This window comes from Pygocentrus nattereri, chromosome 11 (assembly GCF_015220715.1).
Source record: "Pygocentrus nattereri isolate fPygNat1 chromosome 11, fPygNat1.pri, whole genome shotgun sequence".
Taxonomy (NCBI): domain Eukaryota; kingdom Metazoa; phylum Chordata; class Actinopteri; order Characiformes; family Serrasalmidae; genus Pygocentrus; species Pygocentrus nattereri.
The window spans coordinates 42,121,911-42,140,625 of NC_051221.1; the positions used below are offsets into that span (position 1 = coordinate 42,121,911).

General features: G+C 43.5%; 2 protein-coding genes across 5 annotated transcripts; one reads left to right on the forward strand and one right to left on the reverse strand.

The window, feature by feature from the left end:
• Positions 1-2,498: 2,498 nt before the first annotated feature.
• Positions 2,499-12,901, reverse strand: LOC108442315 (O-sialoglycoprotein endopeptidase). Its single transcript, XM_017722303.2, has 12 exons — positions 12,755-12,901; positions 11,293-11,412; positions 10,824-10,943; positions 10,190-10,365; positions 9,244-9,339; positions 9,095-9,144; positions 7,824-7,902; positions 6,969-7,034; positions 6,775-6,865; positions 5,314-5,389; positions 4,825-4,923; positions 2,499-3,064 (listed from the first exon to the last, which is right to left on the reverse strand). Exons 2-12 carry the CDS (start codon positions 11,405-11,407, stop codon positions 3,025-3,027), a joined length of 1,008 nt encoding a protein of 335 aa, XP_017577792.1. The 5' UTR covers positions 11,408-11,412; positions 12,755-12,901; the 3' UTR covers positions 2,499-3,024.
• On the forward strand, positions 12,552-18,298 carry apex1 (APEX nuclease (multifunctional DNA repair enzyme) 1). 4 transcript variants are annotated; one of them, XM_017722298.2, is made up of 5 exons: positions 12,552-12,649; positions 13,699-13,815; positions 14,209-14,375; positions 14,894-15,086; positions 16,673-18,298. In XM_017722298.2, the coding sequence occupies exons 2-5, from the start codon at positions 13,755-13,757 to the stop codon at positions 17,185-17,187; spliced, it is 936 nt and encodes a 311-aa protein (XP_017577787.2). In that variant the 5' UTR covers positions 12,552-12,649; positions 13,699-13,754; the 3' UTR covers positions 17,188-18,298. The 4 variants fall into 4 exon arrangements, with proteins under 4 accessions (XP_017577787.2, XP_017577788.1, XP_017577789.1 ...); XM_017722299.2 differs by lacking the exon at positions 12,552-12,649 and adding an exon at positions 12,947-13,098; XM_017722300.2 differs by lacking the exon at positions 12,552-12,649 and adding an exon at positions 13,122-13,331.
• Positions 18,299-18,715: the final 417 nt, after the last annotated feature.

Below are 18,715 nucleotides of genomic sequence, written 5' to 3' on the forward strand. Positions count from 1 at the left end.
CGGAAGGTCGACGGTTCGATCCCCAGAGCCGACAGCACATGACTGAGGTGTCCTTGAGCAAGACACCTAACCCCCGACTGCTCCCCGGGTGCTGCGGATTGGCCTGCCCACCGCTCTGGGCAAGTGTGCTCACTGCCCCCTAGTGTGTATGTGGTGTATCTCTTCACAGATGGGTTAAATGCAGAGGTGAAATTTCCCTGTTGTGGGACTAATAAGGGTCTCTTTATCTTACCCAGCCTGGATAACCACTCTATACAAATAAGAGTCCTTGAGCAACATTCCTAACACCACCTTGGCCTACCTGTGCAAAATAATCTAAATTGTAAGTCGTTCTGGTTAAGACTGTCCGCCAAATATCATGATGACCTTTATCAGTCAGTCACCTTGGGGAAAATTAATAGAAATCTTTTTTTAAGCTGCACACAGTGATGGGGGTCTTACCTGGTTACCTGATTCTAAAAGCTCTAGCACTGCTCCTGATACTTGCTATTATTTAAGAATCATCTTTGGGCTAATATGCTGTTGGGAAACCAAGCCCAGTTCAGTATCTGCAGATGTGTTTTACTGTATCAACCATAAGATACTGACCTCCATATGAGCAAGTTTTTGGAAATGCATGGAGAAAAACTTTGCTTATTGAAGGCCTCCCATAAAATCAAGTAAAATCAAAAAAGGAAGCATTTCTCTTAGTTACAGGTTATATTCTGTGGCCCTGGTCTATCTCCCACATATTGGACCTGTTACAACCCCAATTCCAGTGAAGTTGAGACGTTGTGTAAAACAAACAAAAACAATACGAGGATTTGCAAATCCTTTTCAACCTCTATTCAACTGAATCCACTACAAAGACGAGATTTTTAATGTTCAAACGGATAAACTTTGTGTTTTGCAAATATTCACTCATTTTGAATTTGATGTCTGCAACACGTTCCAGAGAAGTTGGGACAGGGGCGTGTTTCCCACTGTGTTACATCACCTTTCCTTTAACACTCAATAAGCGTTTGGGAGCTGAGGACACTGATTGTTGAAGCTTTATAGGTGGAATTCTATCCCGTTGGACACGACGTCCATGATTTCCAGAAACAGTGTGAAATGTGGACGCGTCAGACCACAGGACACTTTTCCACTCTGCGTCAGTCCATCTCAGATGAGCTCGGCCCAGAGAAGCCGGCGGCGTTTCTGGGTGGTGTTGATATGTGGCTTCGCTTTGCATGGCAGAGTTTTAACCTGCACTTGTAGACGGAGCGACGAACTGAATTCACTGACAGTGGTTTTCCGAAGTGTTCCTGAGCCCATGTGGGAATATCCGTTACGGAATGATGTGGGTTTTTAATGCAGTGACGCCTGAGGGGTCGAAGGTCACGGGCATTCAGTGTTGGTTTTCTGCCTTGCCGCTTACTTGCAGAGATTTCTCCAGATTCTCTGAATCTTTTGATGATATTATGGACTGTAGATGATGAAATCCCTAAATTCCTGCAGTTGCACGTTGAGAAACGTTGATCTTAAACTGTTGGACTATTTGCTCACGCAGTTGTTCACTAAGTGGTGAACCTCGCCCGTCCCTGCTTGTGAACGACTGAGCCTTTCAGGGATGCTCCCTTTATACCCAATCATGACACTCACCTGTTTCCAATTAACCTGTTCACCTGTGGAATGTTCCAAACAGGTGTTTTTAGAGCATTCCTCAACTTTCCCAGGCTTTTGTTGCCCCTGTCCCAACTTCTTTGGAACGTGTTTCAGGCATCAAATTCAAAATGAGTGAATATTTAAAAAAAACAAAGTTTATCCGTTTGAACATTAAATATCTCGTCTTTGTAGTGGATTCAATTAAATACAGGTTGAAAAGGATTTGCAAATCATCGTATTCTGTTTTTATTTATGTTTTACACAACGTCCCAACTTCACTGGAATTGGGGTTGTACAAAAAAAAGAAGTACTATAAACATGTAAGTGGGGAATTCATAATGCCTTCATGGTATTTCAAAGCCAGTGTGGTTTTTAAAAGAGTCAAAAAGGCTTTTCTGTCCATACATGAACGCCCTCTCAGACGTTTAATACCAGCTGAATATAATCACCAAAACACAGCTGGTAGTTTAGTCTATGAAGATTCTACAATGTACCTGGAAACCTTTCCACAAGGAATGATAAGTAGGGTTAACTGCTGTACGTTTTATCCACAGGGATTTATTTCTAGAAATAAAATACATATAGTCTCCCTCATTTAGGACATTTTAGTCCTAAAGTAGTACTTTAAAGCACCAGAAGCCTATTCCTAAATTTCACCTGGGGTCTATATAAAATGGACTAAATGTTTTTTTTTTAAAAATGCTTTTCTTATGCATTGATGGCAGAAGTATCTGGAACTTTCTAGCTTTGAGGAAATCGTAAAGCAAGACAATGTTTGACCACTTGACCACTGCACATGCCACTCTTTGAAAGCAATAGGTCACTTTTTAAGGATGCTTCCACTGCACTTTAAATGAGACCATAAAACGGAGTTCACTGGCTGTTCTGGACTTTAATTTTACACTGAGCACCACACAGAGCCTGCCAGCTCTTAAAGCCTGACCATTCCAGCTCTAAATGCAGCAAAAAGATTGTACAGAGTGTGACCAGGCTGTTGGAGTGACCATACGGTTATCTTTGGTAAGAGGAAAGAGTGAGCAAAGCCAGAAAAAGGCTCACCAGAGGCGTCAGATATCATGTGGCAATGTTTTCAAGGTACTGTTTATTATTAACCCAGCAGGCACTCTCAAGCTGTACCAACATTAGAAAACAACCCTAGGAGCCCTTAAGCAGTGGCTTAAGTGTTGAAGTTGCTGCTCAAATTAAGACTTTACTATCAAGGGTGTGAATTAGAAAATACCCCTTCGAGGAAACTGGTGGAACAGCTCAGAATGGATGCAGGTCTGGTTGGTGACAGAAAGCACGATAACTGTACTAAAACCCACAGCATCCTCAGCAGGTTCTGTTTTCTGCTGTAGTTTCTCTTCAAGTCAGACAGATGTTTGGATTTGTAACAGGTCAGTCTCTCCAGGTAACTTCTACTTCATCTGTCCTGTACCTGTGAGTGAAGAAACAAAACCGATGTTTAGAGAATAACTAGACCACCGTAGGTAAAGAGTTAAATGCCCTGTGAGCTTATTTGGAGTTTTCTTTTAATCCTTCTTTGAAAACAAGTTTTATATTTGAGTAGTTTTCTGTGTTTTGTGCTAATTTCTATAGATCGATATTCAGATTCAAATATTTGGACCTTGGCAAAGTTGCTATTTTAGCTGTCTACTACAGCATAATGGGTTCCATTGGTTCCAATGGGTTTGAGTTCCAGCTGCAGGCTTTCAGCATTTACAGCAAAACTGGGTGAACAGTGTAGTAACCATTTTCATCCATCAATCAATCAATCAACCTTTATTCTGACTTGGAAGTACATTGAGGGCAACCCTCATTTTCAATGTAGCCGAGCATTTACAAAAACACGGATTGACATGACAAAGAAAGTAATGTCTATATTTAATCATTTTAAAATTAAAATGATTTTAAATTAAAATCATTTTAAAAGTAAACTTAAAAATAACAGTGAAAAAATAGATAAAAATAATAAAAAAAACTTGAGGTTTAATTGATAAGAGATTAAGATCATACATAGCTCTCCGTCTTTTGAGGCCTTAAAAGCATTTGGACAAGCTTAATCATAAATAAAATTTTTATTTTTAATACGGGGTTTAAAATCCTTTGTGGTCCATAACTGCCCTGGAACCGTAGACATTGACAAATGCCCTCTGTGTGATGCACTGCCAGGACTTTACTGTAGCCGTCTTCAGTTCCTGCTCGTTTTACCTTCAGTTTTGCCCTAAAATGATGGACTGAGGTCATTTCACTTGCTGAAGGATCCACTTTTTTCGTCTTAAAGGTCTTGGATTGCTTTGGCAGCATGCTTCAGGTCATCTTCACTGTGACGCCTGAAACATTTGGCTGCATCTGAGCAGACAGTAAAGCTCCATACAGTGCAGAACTCATCACGCAGCTTTTGTGAGCAGTCACAGTCGGAAAAATACAAGAGGACCAGTTCGTCCGACAGCCATATACGCTGGCGGCGTAACACTGCGTTCACCATCCGTGACGGACGACACGGTGAGCTTTGGATCATCAGCAGTTCCCTCCAGTCTCCAAATTCTCCTCCCGTCATCCTGGTACATGTTGCCCTTTGCCTCATCAGGCTTTATGAGATGTTTTTGGAAAGCTCTAATTTGGTTTTCCTCTTCTCGAGACTTACCAGTTGTGGGAAACTGTATTTACTGGTCTTTTAAGTACCTTCTTGATTGTTGACACAGACACATCCATCTCCTGGAAGGTGTTCTTGATCTGGCCAACTTATGAAGATTGTTATTAAATTTTTTGTACCAGGCAAAGAAGTCATTTGTCATCTACCACAGCTTCCAGACTTTTCGATGCCTCTGAGCTCACCACTGCTTTCTTTCTTTTGGAGAATATACACAGCAGTTGATTTGGCCACACTCCTTGTTTCTGATCTCCGTCTGATGGGCTTGTTTCTTGATTTTTCAGCCTCATGATGGCTTTACAGGCAGTGAGAGCTCTTTAGCCTACATATTGAGAGTTAACCGCAACAGATTCAAATGGAAATAGAACAGAACATCTAAATAGCACATCGGAAAATACCCACAACTACATTTTACCATGATATTATCAAATTAGCAACAACAACAACAACAACAACAACAACAAAAGACCAATATGGCAAGTGATTCCAGGCTTTTGAACAGAAACTGAACATTCTTGACAGCAGAATGTGGTGAAGTTCGGTACCTCTGTGTGATCCAGGAGTCCGACAGCTCTGTTGTTTGACCCACACGGAACATTTCCCAGCCAGCTTGTGCAATCATTGCTCCGTTGTCAATGCAGAACCTTGAAAGCGAGTCAAAAATTAAGCCGGGTGGGATGCATGAGGGGTTAGATGTGTTAAGTAATACTTTATTAGTCCCACAAACGGGGAAATTCCACCTCCGCATTTAACCCATCCGTGAAGTGAAACACCACATACACACTAGTGAACACACACACTAGGGGGCAGTGAGCACATTTGCCCGGAGCGGTGGGCAGCCCTATCCACGGCGCCCGGGGAGCAGTTGGGGGTTAGGTGTCTTGCTCAAGGACACCTCAGTCACGGACTGTCGGCTCTGGGGATCGAACCGGCGACCTTCCGGTCACAGGGCCAGTTCCCTGACCTCCAGCCCACGACTGCCCCCGAGTGCTGAACCAAGGAAGAATTCACGCAGCACTGAAACTTAAACTTACCTCTCATCTGTGGCAAAAAGCCGAGCACCTCTCTCCTCACACATGACACCCATCATCTCCTGCAGACGGAGGTTACCTAGGTGGGAGTGAACATGCAAATGATCAAGTAAGGGTAGAAAGGTGCTTTTATCAGTAAGCTGGGAGAAACGAGACCAAAACGCTCTTTACAGTGTTACAGTGCAGCGTTTCCCACACAAAGGCTCTACAGACTGCGGTCAACTCTGGAGACCAAGGAGACCAGAATATCCACTTCTTCCAGCTTGAGGTTCGAACACTAAATGAAGCACGCCAGACTACCAGTCAGGTGTGGCCGTGTTGTCCTGTAAACTGTTTTGATTGATCGAACTCCACTAGAGGAAGTCCACAAGCTCAATGTTATTAGGTAAAATCCCCCCATTTAAAACCTGTTAGGAGAAAGTTGTTATAAATACAGGTCATAAAATTGCGATTTGTAAAAGAGCTCTTATAAATACCACAATAAGCAGAATGAAAAAAGATATTTCAGCCCTAAATTTGTCCTATTGGAACAATATCCAATTCCATTTCATTCCATTTTAAGAAATTCCCGTGAGTATATATGTTATATTGATATGCATTAACAGGAGCACACACTTTTTCAATCGTGCTCATTTTCACAACATAACCCTTCACTGTAGCCCATGAGGTGCTGCACATGTAACGTGGACTTTTTAAATGCCTTATTACAATGCACCATTAAGTCATTAAATATTGTAATGAGTTCAGATATCCATATATATAATTATGCCCCTCACCCCCAAAGTGGTCCCCTAGGTTTGTATTAGACTCTTGGGAAACACTGTGGTGTGTATTTGTATATGTACAATAGAATCTTATAACAAAGACCTCTGATTAAAAAAAATGATTTTGCCAATAATTGCTTAAATAATCTGATGATGGAAAAATTCACAGTATATTCCTTACTATTAATTGTTTATTGTTAGTTTCGTTCTTGGGAGTTAACTGGGACCTTGAGTACACTATTTCATTCCACCTCATGTACCATGTGTGATGCGAATGACAAAGTCTTATCTTATCTTATCTTATCTATATATGAGTCAGTCAACTTTCTTTCATAACACATGATGTATGTGCCTGTACAGCTGCTTTGCGCAGACATCAGATTATCAGTGACTCATTCGGCTAAAGTCTAGAAGTTTTGTCAAATTTCCTGGATCCAGGTAACGTCTTTAACCTGATGTGATACTCTAGTGTGCTGTTTATGTGATTTCTTGAATACCCCAATAATTGCTGAGATCAGGTAATGATCAAATAATTAGTGTGGTATTGCTTTATAGTATTAGTTCCCCAGTAATCCTGCAGTTTAAGGGGTTATTTATTGTCTGAACGTGATTTATCTATTATCCATTTAATTTTGTATAATAGAGACGTTAGACTGTAGATACACATGGCTAGTTGCCATCTGTAGGGTTAACCACTCACAGCCTACTCCTCCCACGATTAGCACCTCTTGGGAGCCGCAGTGAGCCATGGCCCTTTCTGTTATCTCCACCAGCATAGAGAAGACCGTCTCCTACAGAACAGAGAGGGGCTTTTTCACCTTCAATTTCCTCCAAACATACACAGAAAAATATTTCACAGAAGTGATCTGGTAGGAAGACGACTTCATTTCTTACCTGCAGGGAAAAGCACAGATCCTCTGCTGTGCACTGCCCTGAGCTCAACATCTTGTGTGCTGCCTCCTACATTTCAGTTAGAGAGCCACAAGACTGTTACTGTTACTCTGTTCATGGCCTTCAAAGTCCTTTTTAATGTTTTAATCAACATGACGTTTATTTTTTTTATACATATAATAGCATATACAAATACACCCACCCGCCACTTTATTAGGTACCCCTTGCTAGTGAAAGGCTGGACCCCCTTTTGTCTTCAGAACTGCTTTAATTCTTCATGGCAGACTTTCAACAAGGTGTTGGAAACGTTCCTCAGAGATTCTGGTTGGTTATTTGAGTTCCTGCTGCCTTTCTATCATCTGGAACCAGTCTGCCCATTCTCCTCTGACCTCTCACATCAACAAGGCATTTTCGTCCACACAACTGACCGCTCACTGGATATTTCCTCTTTTTCTGACCGTTCTCTGTAAACCCTAGAGATGGTTGTGCGTGAAAATCCCAGCAGATCAGCAGTTTCTGAAATACTCAGACCAGCCCGTCTGGCACCAACAACCACGCCACGTTCAAAGCCCCTTAAATCCCCTTTCTTCCCCGTTCTGATGCTCGGTCTGCACTTCAGCAAGTTGTCTTGACCACCTCTACACGCCTAAATGCAGTGAGCTGCGGCCGTGTGATTGGCTGATCAGCTATTTGTGTTAACAAGCAACTGTACCTAATAAAGTGGCTGGTATTTACTAAAATAAAAATCATGAATACCGCAGTTCTTCACTTGTGAAATTCACTTGTGAATAAAGTGGCCGGTGAGTGTGTGTGTGTGTGTGTGTGTGTGTGTGTGTGTGTGTGTGTGTGTTATATTACCTCTATGTATGATAAAATCCCAGAGAAAGAAACATCCATTCCTTTAACTGTGTACGGCAGCTCTACATACTGCTTGCCCCTAAAAAGAGACACAAATGAATTGTTTCAAATAGTTCAAGTTCACACCTTTGAAATGAAATGACGGTCAGCCTTAACAGTGAGTCTACGGATTTCTGCATGAATTAAACAGTTGGAAGTTGAGAGTAAGAGTGGTTTGGTGGGAAATGCTCTATTCCAGAGAAACCTACCGAGTCAGAACTGCTCACAGTGGTGATGACTGCTCCTCACACAAAGCTATTATATGAAATGGTCATGAATAAACGCCCTGATGCCTGAAAGATTGTTTTACAATGGCTTTGAAGAGGTTTTGGTCTAAAGTGTGGCAGTTTTGGACAGTAAATTAAATGATTATATTTATGTTACAGACATTGTGACTGCTGGTTCCTATCACCACCACTGTAAAGTAAAAAAAAAGAAAAGAAAGAAATCCAACTGATCAAGTTTCTCTAAAATACATCACTGCACAACAAGCCGAACTGAATGCCTGTTTGCATCTCAGCCATGAATGAAGCACATTTTTGGCATTTGGCTGACGCTCTTATCCAGAGCGACTTACAATTTTTTTTACACTGGTAGGTGAAGGTGGTGTTAGGAGTCTTGCCCAAGGACTCTTATTGGTATAGTGTAGGGTGCTGACCCAGGTGGGGGATTGAACCCCAGTCTACAGCGTTCAAGGCAGAGGTGTTAACCGCTACACTAACCAACCACGGTGAGGCAGAAACTTCAAAAAAATTGGTGCAATTCCCCTTTAACCAAAATCTGAGTAGCTGTATGAAAGTCCAAAGTTCTGCACAGTAAAGTAAAACCCTATTATGGTGCCACTGCTTTATAAATGAACTGTCACAAGTCCATTTAGCTCTAGTTTGTTGTTCTGACCCTGCTCAAATTAAAAGGTTCTTGGCTGAAAATCATCCCAGTTCTATTTCACTCTACTACTGTAAACATGCAACAAGATTCAAATGTATACACACTGTACGCCAACGTCTCAAACCTCTGAGTAAATTCTATGTTAAGCTCTTCACGTGGGCTTTTTTCATTAATTGAAAGTATTTTTTTCCAACAGGAGCCCATCTATTGTTTTCACACTAAGATCCAAGTCACGCCACTGGTTATGTTGACTTTAGGCATCATAATAAATATAAAGCATTCCGATAAACTGCACCGAGAAGAACGGCAAAAAGGCAAAAAGGGGCCGGATATGAAATACTTACTTCTTTGCCATCTGTTCAATGTTGTAGCCAGGACTGGGGTCGTTAGATATCTGTGGAAAAAATGTGAAAAGTTTAATTGTTGTCAAAATGTAAAAAAATTGTCACCTTTGCAAAAAAAAAAAAATATTAAAGTAAAGAAGAATACATACCTTGATGACTCTGGCAAAGCGGTCCAAGCAGTTTCCCACAGCAATGTCTATTGTTTCACCAAAAATTCTGTAGCGCCTCTCAGAGTAAGCAATCACCTGTAGGATGAGGTAAAACACAACTTAGCCTTTTCATTTCATTGAAGGTTTTGACTGGGAGACAGACAGATCTGACAATACTGGAAGTAAATACTGTTTTATGGTCATTCATGAGCTGGTCAGCTATGCCAAAGCACAAATAATAATAAAAGAGAACTAAACAAGGTTGGGGAACTTGGAGATGAAAAGGTTAAGAAGAAGTGTTTGAAGCAGGGCGGCAAGGTGGCCCGAGGGGTAGCGCTGTCACCTCACAGCAAGGAGGGGTTCGATTCCCCGTCCGGGCGACTGGGGTCCTCTCTGCGTGGAGTTTGCATGTTCTCCCCGTGTCTGCGTGGGTTTCCTCCCACAGTCCAAAAGACATGCAGTCAAGCCAAGTGGACATGTTACTTTGCCCCTGGGTGCGAGTTTTTAATCCCACAAACGGGGAAAATTCCACCACATTTAACCCCGTGAAGTGAAACAACACACACACTAGTGAATACACTTACACACACACACACACACACACACACACACACACACTAGTGAGCACACTTGCCCAGAGTGGTGGGCACCCCTATCCATGGCGCCTGGGGAGCAGCGTCTTGCTCAAGGACACCTCAGGCAACCTTCCGGTCACAGGGCCGGTTCCCTAACCTCCAGCCCACGACTGCCCTGAGTGTGTGTGTGATTGTGTATGTCTGTCTGTCTGCCCTGCGATGGACTGGCGGTCTGTCCAGGGTGTATCCTGCCTTCTGCCCAGTGACCGCTGGGATAGGCTCCAGCACCCCCCCCTCCCCCCCTTTTGACCCTGAAGAGCAGCTTAGAAAATGTGTGTGTGTGTGTGTGTGTGTGTGTTTGAAGCACCCACCTGAGTGTTGCCACCACTGACGTATAGTACAGTGGGGTTGTTAGCACCAGTGATCAGTCGGCCCATTTCAATGTGCCCGATGCAGTGGTTCACACCCACCAATGGCTTTCCCCACAGCTGAGCAACTGTCCTGGCCACCAGGGCCACTGTGACCAGAGGAGCTCCCATCCCTGGTCCTGGAAATCAGAAGCCATCAGGAATGGGTGAAAACAAATGTGTCAGGTTTACTCATAGTTGAACACATTACAGGCCTAGACAGCTTCTATACATGGTTTTATATATATAGGTACTCCCTCTATGAGCTGTGAATTTAATGCTTATCTATGGATGTAATACAAACATATTTCTAATAAATGCAGATATAATGAAAATACCAAGGTGTGCTATGTTTTCTTGCAACAATTCCCAATTCAAGAGTTTTATCAAGACATTCTGTTTCAACAGTGCTTCAGTAATTTCACTTCCAGTCAGTGTCAGCAACAAAATAAAAATCAGAAAATTACACAACTAGATTTTAGCGTCTGCCTTTGCCTTTAGTGCGGCTTTATTTCTGCTTTCAGATTTTCATGGAAATCTGCAGGGATATTTTTCCACACCTCCATAGTTCAGTTTAAAAAATCCTTTTGAAGTTCACCTTTGGTGAATGCTACACAGTCAATATCAGCAGGTTTCAATCCAGCTTCATCTAGGGCCTCTCGGAGGACGGTGAGAATGGCACCACGATGATGTTTAGCTGTTTCACTCGGTAGGAAACCTGGAAAGAAACGTAAACTATCAGTGGTTCTCTTCATAGAGAAACCAACTCAGGTGTCCATAAAAACCCCTGTTTTCACCACTAAACACATAATTCACCTGGTGATGAACGTCAGTAATTACTATGTAACAGGAACTTGATAAGATAAGATAATAATCCGGGGAAATTCACAGTAATACAGCAGCAGAGTAACAGAACTAAGGCACTCAGTAATAGAAACGGGAAACAGCATAAACATTATAAATAATAAAAGTTAAAGTTAAATCTCTAGACTATTTACAACAAAATAAGGATAAATAAATAAATAAATAAATAAACTGATAATGATAAACTCGTCATTCCACCTTACCTTGACCAGGTGGAGTGATATAGGTGCGTCTAGGGTTTGAGAGGACTTCTCCATCCCTCACAATGCCTATGCCAATCTTATTGGCACTGCCCTCAAACCCAATGACCACAGTCATGACTGCTGTTGAGACAGAAATGAAATGATTAGTCTACAAACATGCAGCTTTGGTGAATATCATGCATAACAACAGAGTTCTGTGGTATCTGCAGATATGATATATATATATATATATATATATATATATATATATATATATTAGTGCACGTGTTATCATGCACAATCCATCAGCCTCTACGCCGTTAATGGTCAGTGTCTGATCACAGGAATACTGTTAAAATTAACCAGATTGTAGGTTTTATATTATGATGGTGCCACTATTTGCCATTGAAGTTCATTGCTGCCTACAAAAGGCATTTAATATGTTTTGTATATCATTCATGTTCATGTCTGTCAGTGTTCTCTCCCTAAAATACCCAGCATACGTAGTGCTTGTACATCATACAAACATTGGGAATCCACCCACAGCGATAAGAAGTCCATACAGCTAACGCAGCAGTAAGATAAGCCGCGTTGGCTTTAATACGAAACCAGCTAGCAGGGCAAAAAAGCCCACCCGCCGTCTGAATACATCATATGAAGGGGTGTCCCTGCTGTTTAAACTGGACGACCTCACTCTGATTACGGTGGCGCCACTGCAGCAGCTGAGCGGGCGTGTTTACAGCACATCACCCTCGGCCAGAGATCCCCTGTAACTTCACACACTGCGCACGATCTCGAAACCTGGCTGATATTCCAGCTGATCTCCACCAGTGAAACTAGATCTGGGCAAAATGTGTCATCACGACACTCCAGAAAGTCTTCAAGATACACAATTTGCGATGTTATTCATTTTTTCCCTATTAACAAATTAAATGACGCTTTTTAATCCCACAAATTCCACCTCCGCATTTAACCCATCCGTGAAGTGAAACACCACATACACACTAGTGAGCACACACACTAGGGGGCAGTGAGCACACTTGCCCTGAGCGGTGGGCAGCCCTATCCGCAGCGCCCAGGGAGCAGTTGGGGGTTAGGTGTCTTGCTCAAGGACACCTCAGTCACGTGCTGTCGACTCTGGGGATCGAACCAGTGACCTCCCCTAACCTCCTGCCCCCGGTCACTTAAAATCACCATCAAAACCGACGGACACAGTGATTCGTATTCGATTTGACTGCATAAATCTACCTAAACTGAACGAATGATTCTATGTCTGTTATCAGGCGTGCAGCTGCTGACGTTTTCAGGTGGCGACGAGATGCGCGCAACGCAACAAAGTATCACACACCGCGAGCAAAGCCGCGATATCGCGATACCGGTAAGCATCGTCGTATCGCCCAGCTCGGAGCGAAGCCCTTTCCCGCAGCCGTCGACAGAAACGAGCGCAAGCGAATCGTTTTCACTACGAAGTGTCTAAAATTACCAGTGTCGCCAGTTTGGCTCCCCTCCAACCGAAGATCTCGAGATGAAGGACCATAACAACACCCCCCGCCCCAGCCGCGGCCTCCGGCGGACAGATAGGTGTCCTCGCAGTTTCCAACACAAAATGTTTTCCTCCGTTCAGCCGACGCACAATAACAGGTTTCGCCACGTCGCCCTCGGAGGTTCGGTGTGAGACCCGGCTCGTCCGTCTGGGTTCGAGTGTGGTGGGTTTTATTTCCAGGCGGTGCTCGGTCAGCTCCGCGTCGAGGAGCATGTGCGGCTCTTTGTGACGGAGCTGAGCGGCGCTGGTCGGAGTCTGCGGGGTCTGCGCGGTGGAGCTGTTCGGTACGGCGGGTTTTCTCTCCAGATGGAAATGTGATGTTTTTACCGCAGCAGCCGAAGGGCTCAGCGCCTGGGTTCTCGAAGTCTAGGCGGCGTAGCGTCCCGGCTTCATTCCGCCTCCGAGGGCGGGTTGAGCCCGTTCGCTCAGCCCGCTTTACGCAGCCGAGGAGCTCGGAAGGCGGCTTGCTAGGGGAGCTTGTGTCTCCTAAGGCCCGAGTAAGGGTTACACCACCGGGGTGAGCGCGGCTGTTGGGCCGGGGTGTCTGGTGAAAGGCTCCAGATCGCTGTAGATCGTTTAGGTTGGGTCTGTTTTCTGAGCGGGTTGAGAAGAAGTGAAGGTGAAGGTGCTGGTGTTTGTTAGGCCGGTGCTCTCTGGCCTCTAGGAGGGATGATCTGCTTTGTTCAAGGGCATTGAAGTCCAGTAACATGCAGTGGGCAGAAATGCAGAAACACTGAAAACAGTGCGGTTTATAACACACCTCGGTTCAGTCAGTGGGTCATGGTTGGTGCATTGCTGGACTGATGGTGCAAAGTAAGTGACGGTTTATCTGGACACTGTAAAGTCCAGAAATCACAACACCATCCGTCTCCTCTGTCTCGCAGGTGCCCGCTTGTACCTGTGTGTCCGTGTTGTGTTCAGCGTCAGAGGAGTCAGGAACATGTCCAAGAGGGCCAAGAAGAACGAGCAGGCTTCTGCAGATGGAGGCGACAATGGAACAGGTGAGCAGATGAGTCTGTGAACCCGCTTAGAACGGTTCTTTAGCAAAGAGAGTGCATCTGTAAAGAACCAGTTCACGCTGGGAAGGTTCTTGGCGTATTGAAACAGTTCTTCGGGTTCATTTAAGAATGTGTTGTTTCGAAAAAGCTCTGCACGGTAGCAGAACCCTTTTTGGTGCCGTATAGAACCGATCTAGAAAGATCTGTGTATAACACGTTCTCCATCTGATTTCAATATGCACAGAACCGTTTGAGTAATGTTCTGAAATAGTTCTATGTAGAATCCATGGAACCGTTGCTTCTCCTAAAGAACCGTCTTTGTAAATGTGTGCGTGTTCTCTTGAGAATTAAATGCAAGTGCTTCATTTGGCGTCTTGGCTTGTTTTCATGTCATAGAACCAGCAGCAAAGAAAGGGAAGAAGACAAAGGAACCAGAGGCCCCAGTTTTGTATGAAGATCCTCCAGATAAGTTGACCAGTAAGGATGGCCGGGCAGCCAACATGAAGATAACCTCCTGGAACGTGGATGGCCTTCGTGCTTGGGTTAAGAAGAAAGGGCTCGATGTGAGTTGAATGAAAAGAAGGTTTGATTGTTTGATGTGAGCTCTGGTGTGTCAGTGGATTAGAGAAACCGCTTATTCTAAACTTAAGACTAAGTGACCCTTATTAGTCCCACAACGGGGAAATTCCACCTCCTCATTTAACCCATCCGTGAAGTGAAACACCACATACACACTAGTGAGCACACACACTAGAGGGGGCAGTGAGCACACACACTAGAGGGGGCAGTGAGCACACTTGCCCAGAGCGGTGGGCAGCCCAATCCACGGTGCCCGGGGAGCAGTTGGGGGTTAGGTGTCTTGCTCAAGGTCACCTCAGTTATGTGCTGTCAGCCCTGGGGATCGAACCGGTGATCTTCCGGTCACGAGGCTGGTTCCCTGACCTCCAGCCCACGACTGGACAGCCTGGCTTGTACAGCCGTCTTGTAGTATTTGCGCTCATGTTGGTCAGTTATTAGCACGGTATGGATTGATTTGATTGATTTTGTCTTTTTATTTTTCCCTGTTTTTCGCTCCCTGCAGTGGGTGCGACAGGAGGCTCCAGATGTGCTCTGTCTTCAGGAAACTAAATGTGCTGAGAAAGCCCTGCCAGCAGAAATCACCTCTATGCCTGAGTATCCTCATAAGTACTGGGCAGGTTCAGAGGATAAAGAGGGCTACAGTGGGGTGGCCATGCTGTGCAAGACTGAGCCAATTAAAGTCACGTATGGCATCGGTGAGTCCTGTCGACGCCTTTGATCTGATCTGATCTTTACTGGAGGAGAAGTCTCTCACGTAACACAGCCACACAGATTAACTTGATACATATCACATATTTATTTGTTATATTATGTAACTAATAAAGAAATTCAAGAGGTGTGAATTTATCCATATGGTTCAGATTCAGACTGGCTTACCGTTGGGATTAGTTACTTTTTGCATAGAATTTCATCTTGGAAATTCTTAAGACATACGCTCACCGGCCACTTCATATTAGGTACGCCACGTTCAAAGCCCCTTAAATCCCCTTTCTTCCCCGTTCTGATGCTCGGTCTGCACTTCAGCAAGTCGTCTTGACCACCTCTACAGGCCTAAATGCAGTGAGCTGCGGCCGTGTGATTGGCTGATCAGCTATTTGTGTTAACAAGCAACTGAATTGTACCTAATAAAGTGGCCAGTGAGTGTATATCTACAATATAATAGTAGTAATTATTCACAGTAGCCATAAAACACATTTTCCCAGTTGTTGGAAGTCCCTCAGTTTTTTTAACAATGCTGAAAGTGAACTGGATCGTGATCTTTGATAGCTCTGGGCAGATAATTGATTAAGTATTGAATATTATGACGGTGTGAGAAGTGCTGATATGCAAGTTATCTTTTTTCATATGCCGTGTTTTGTGTGTCATGCTTCACTTTTTATTTATCTTTGTTTTCGTCCCTTTTTGTACATGATCGTCGTTTTACTTACTTACCAACTCGTTAAGAACACACACATACTTTGAATGCCACTTGGAAAGATAGTAGTGGATTCTGGCAAAGAATGCAGAGGAGCATGCATGTAAAACAAAACTACGGTACAAGAGGTCGACTGTCCAGTAGAAGAGTAAATGGACTATCCTGTCCAGAGGAACAGTGCCAACACACCAGTTTGGCAATATTTGGTTACCAATAAACAGGCACAGGGAATCGGTGGATGTTGAGTTACATGGCGTATGTCAGAATACAGCTGTAATGTATTGGTATATAGTATTAGAAGCTACCAGACTTATTATATGACTAACAGTTAAAAATGCAAGCTATAAGGAAAGACTCTAACTCTTACATTTCACTTCATAACTGAAGTTTGTTTAAATTCAAATTGCCCGAGCTTAGAAAGCAAACATGCAATTAAACGGTGATGTATTGTTTTTTTTTATTGTGCTAGTTGCAATTTTCCAATATCAAGAATTCTGAAGCCGTGCTGTTCATTTAATCGCTGCACGCCTGTCTTGGTGGTGTGAATTGTTTTATTACAGCAGGGGGTTCGATGTTAACTAGCAGCCCAAAACAGTCACAGTTGGTAAGAGTTTAACGGAAAAATAATCTGATTATATGAACTGAAAATTAGCTACAAGTTGGCTAAAAATGAACGAGTCTATTTTCATCCTGCTGGCCACAAGCAGAAGGTCAAGTCTCTGTTTTAAAAATTGACAGGATCAGCACAGTTTCTAAAGTTTGAGGGTAAATCCAGAATTTTTAAAAATGGATATGAGCTGTTTGCAAAAATAATCACTGTTTTTTATCAGACCTTTTCTCACATGGAGGTCCTTCTCTTCACTGCAGGTAAAGAGGAGCACGACAAAGAGGGCAGAGTGATCACTGCTGAGTTCCCCTCCTTCTTTCTGGTCACGTCCTACGTGCCCAATGCTGGGCGTGGGTTGGTGCGCCTTGATTACCGCAAGACCTGGGATGTGGACTTCCGCGCCTACCTGAGCGATCTGGACAAGCGTAAGCCCCTGGTGCTCTGTGGAGACCTTAACGTGGCGCATCAGGAGATTGACCTGAAGAACCCCAAAGGCAACCGCAAGAATGCCGGCTTCACTCCGGAAGAGCGTGAGGGCTTTAGCCAGCTCCTGGCCGACGGCTTCACCGATAGCTTCCGTGAGCTGTATCCTGAGCAGACCAATGCCTATACCTTCTGGACCTACATGATGAATTCTCGGTCCAAGAACGTGGGTTGGAGGCTGGACTACTTTGTGCTGTCGGCTGCCTTGGTCCCAGGTTTGTGTGATAGCAAGATTCGTAACACTGCCATGGGAAGCGACCACTGCCCCATTACCCTGCACCTGGCTGTGTAGTTTCTGATCCCTCTGGTTTGGGATCTCGGTGACGAGTGTCTTAAGAGCAGGGGCGTTTTTTTTTCTTTCTTTCTTTCTTTCTTTCATTCATTCTTTTTCTTTTCTGAACCAGTTTAGATTTTTTTAGGTTGTATTAGCAAGATATATCGTCATAGCGGTAACCTCCTACACATTGAAGAGCAGGGAGCATCAGAAAGGTAGTTACGGTTAACTAGGTTGTTTTTTGTTAGACTGTCCAGGTTATTAGTTGGTTTCTGATTATACAGCATATTAGAAGAATTAGATTTTTTTTTCTTATGTATTCTTCTGTCCAAAAAAGGTGTCAACTGCTGTGGCCAGTTTGTCACGTTTCTTTTGCAGGACTACTGGTCAAAGTGCACGTTTCCTCAGAGATGGGATGTTCTGTACCATTTCAAGCCAGCTACTCTGCAGCGTTGGCGAATAGCCCCACACACTAGGAGCAGAGTGTATCTTTTGAGTGCTCAGTTGTGGGTGCCGGGGTCAGTATTCACAAAATTGCTGAGAAATGCTGCTACCTGGTGAAATTCGGAATGTTTTAAAATGCCCCGTGTTCATGAAAGTGCACTGGAGCATAAGCGGCCGAAAATGTTACCCATACTTTTGCCCCGGCGATGCTTTAATAAATCCATTCCGTTTTGAATTGTTTAAATCTGACACAACTGCTGTAATGAGATGAGTGGCTAACTGTCAATCAATCTGCTCTAAATCCCGGCACGACTACTGTGAATAAGCTAACTCGGAGTTCAGTTTTAGGTATTGATGAGTTGAGACGAGACCTATCGGTTCCTCTTTTACCTGACCTGCTGAGTGACCAAGGATTCCAGCCTTGTACTACGAACCCCTTGAGTTTTGTATTGAGTTGTCATTATTTGTTTGATGCTGTTGTGGAATAATTTGTTGGTGCTAAAACAGCCGTGATGTCGCTGTACTTCCCACTTTTATTGCAAAATAATTAACAAAAAAATGTTTGCAAACAAATCAGCTTAACACTGCACAAAACCCATTAACGTGTTCAAACGTTCATTTTTACTATCGCATCTTTCCTTTTGTTAATGACCATATTTTGGAATAAAGTGTTGTTTATTAAAAAGTTGTGTGTTGCGATGAATGTGTGGTGCCCCAACATTGGGTGTGGTCAAGCAGTGAGGCGTGAAGACGAGTGTAAAGTAGGACAGATGAGAAGTGCAGGGGAATGTCCAGAATGGGGGTATTTGTCATTTCTACGCCTTTTATGTAGTTTAACTGACTGTAGTAGTCTGAAGGCAAGTAGTACTTACTATGTGCTTCTTTGCTGAGTAATGACACCCACCTTTTAATCCAGTGATGTCACTGCAGTCTTTCAAGCCTTTTCTGTAGCCATCGCACTACTTCTGAATTTTCTAGCGTAGTGAGGCTTCAGATTAGTCCGTCCTGAAACTATCCTATAGCCCAGAGGTGTCAAATTCAACCGCTAAAAGAGCCGGATTATAAAAATCTCCATAAATCTGTGGGTCAGCCGGATTATTTC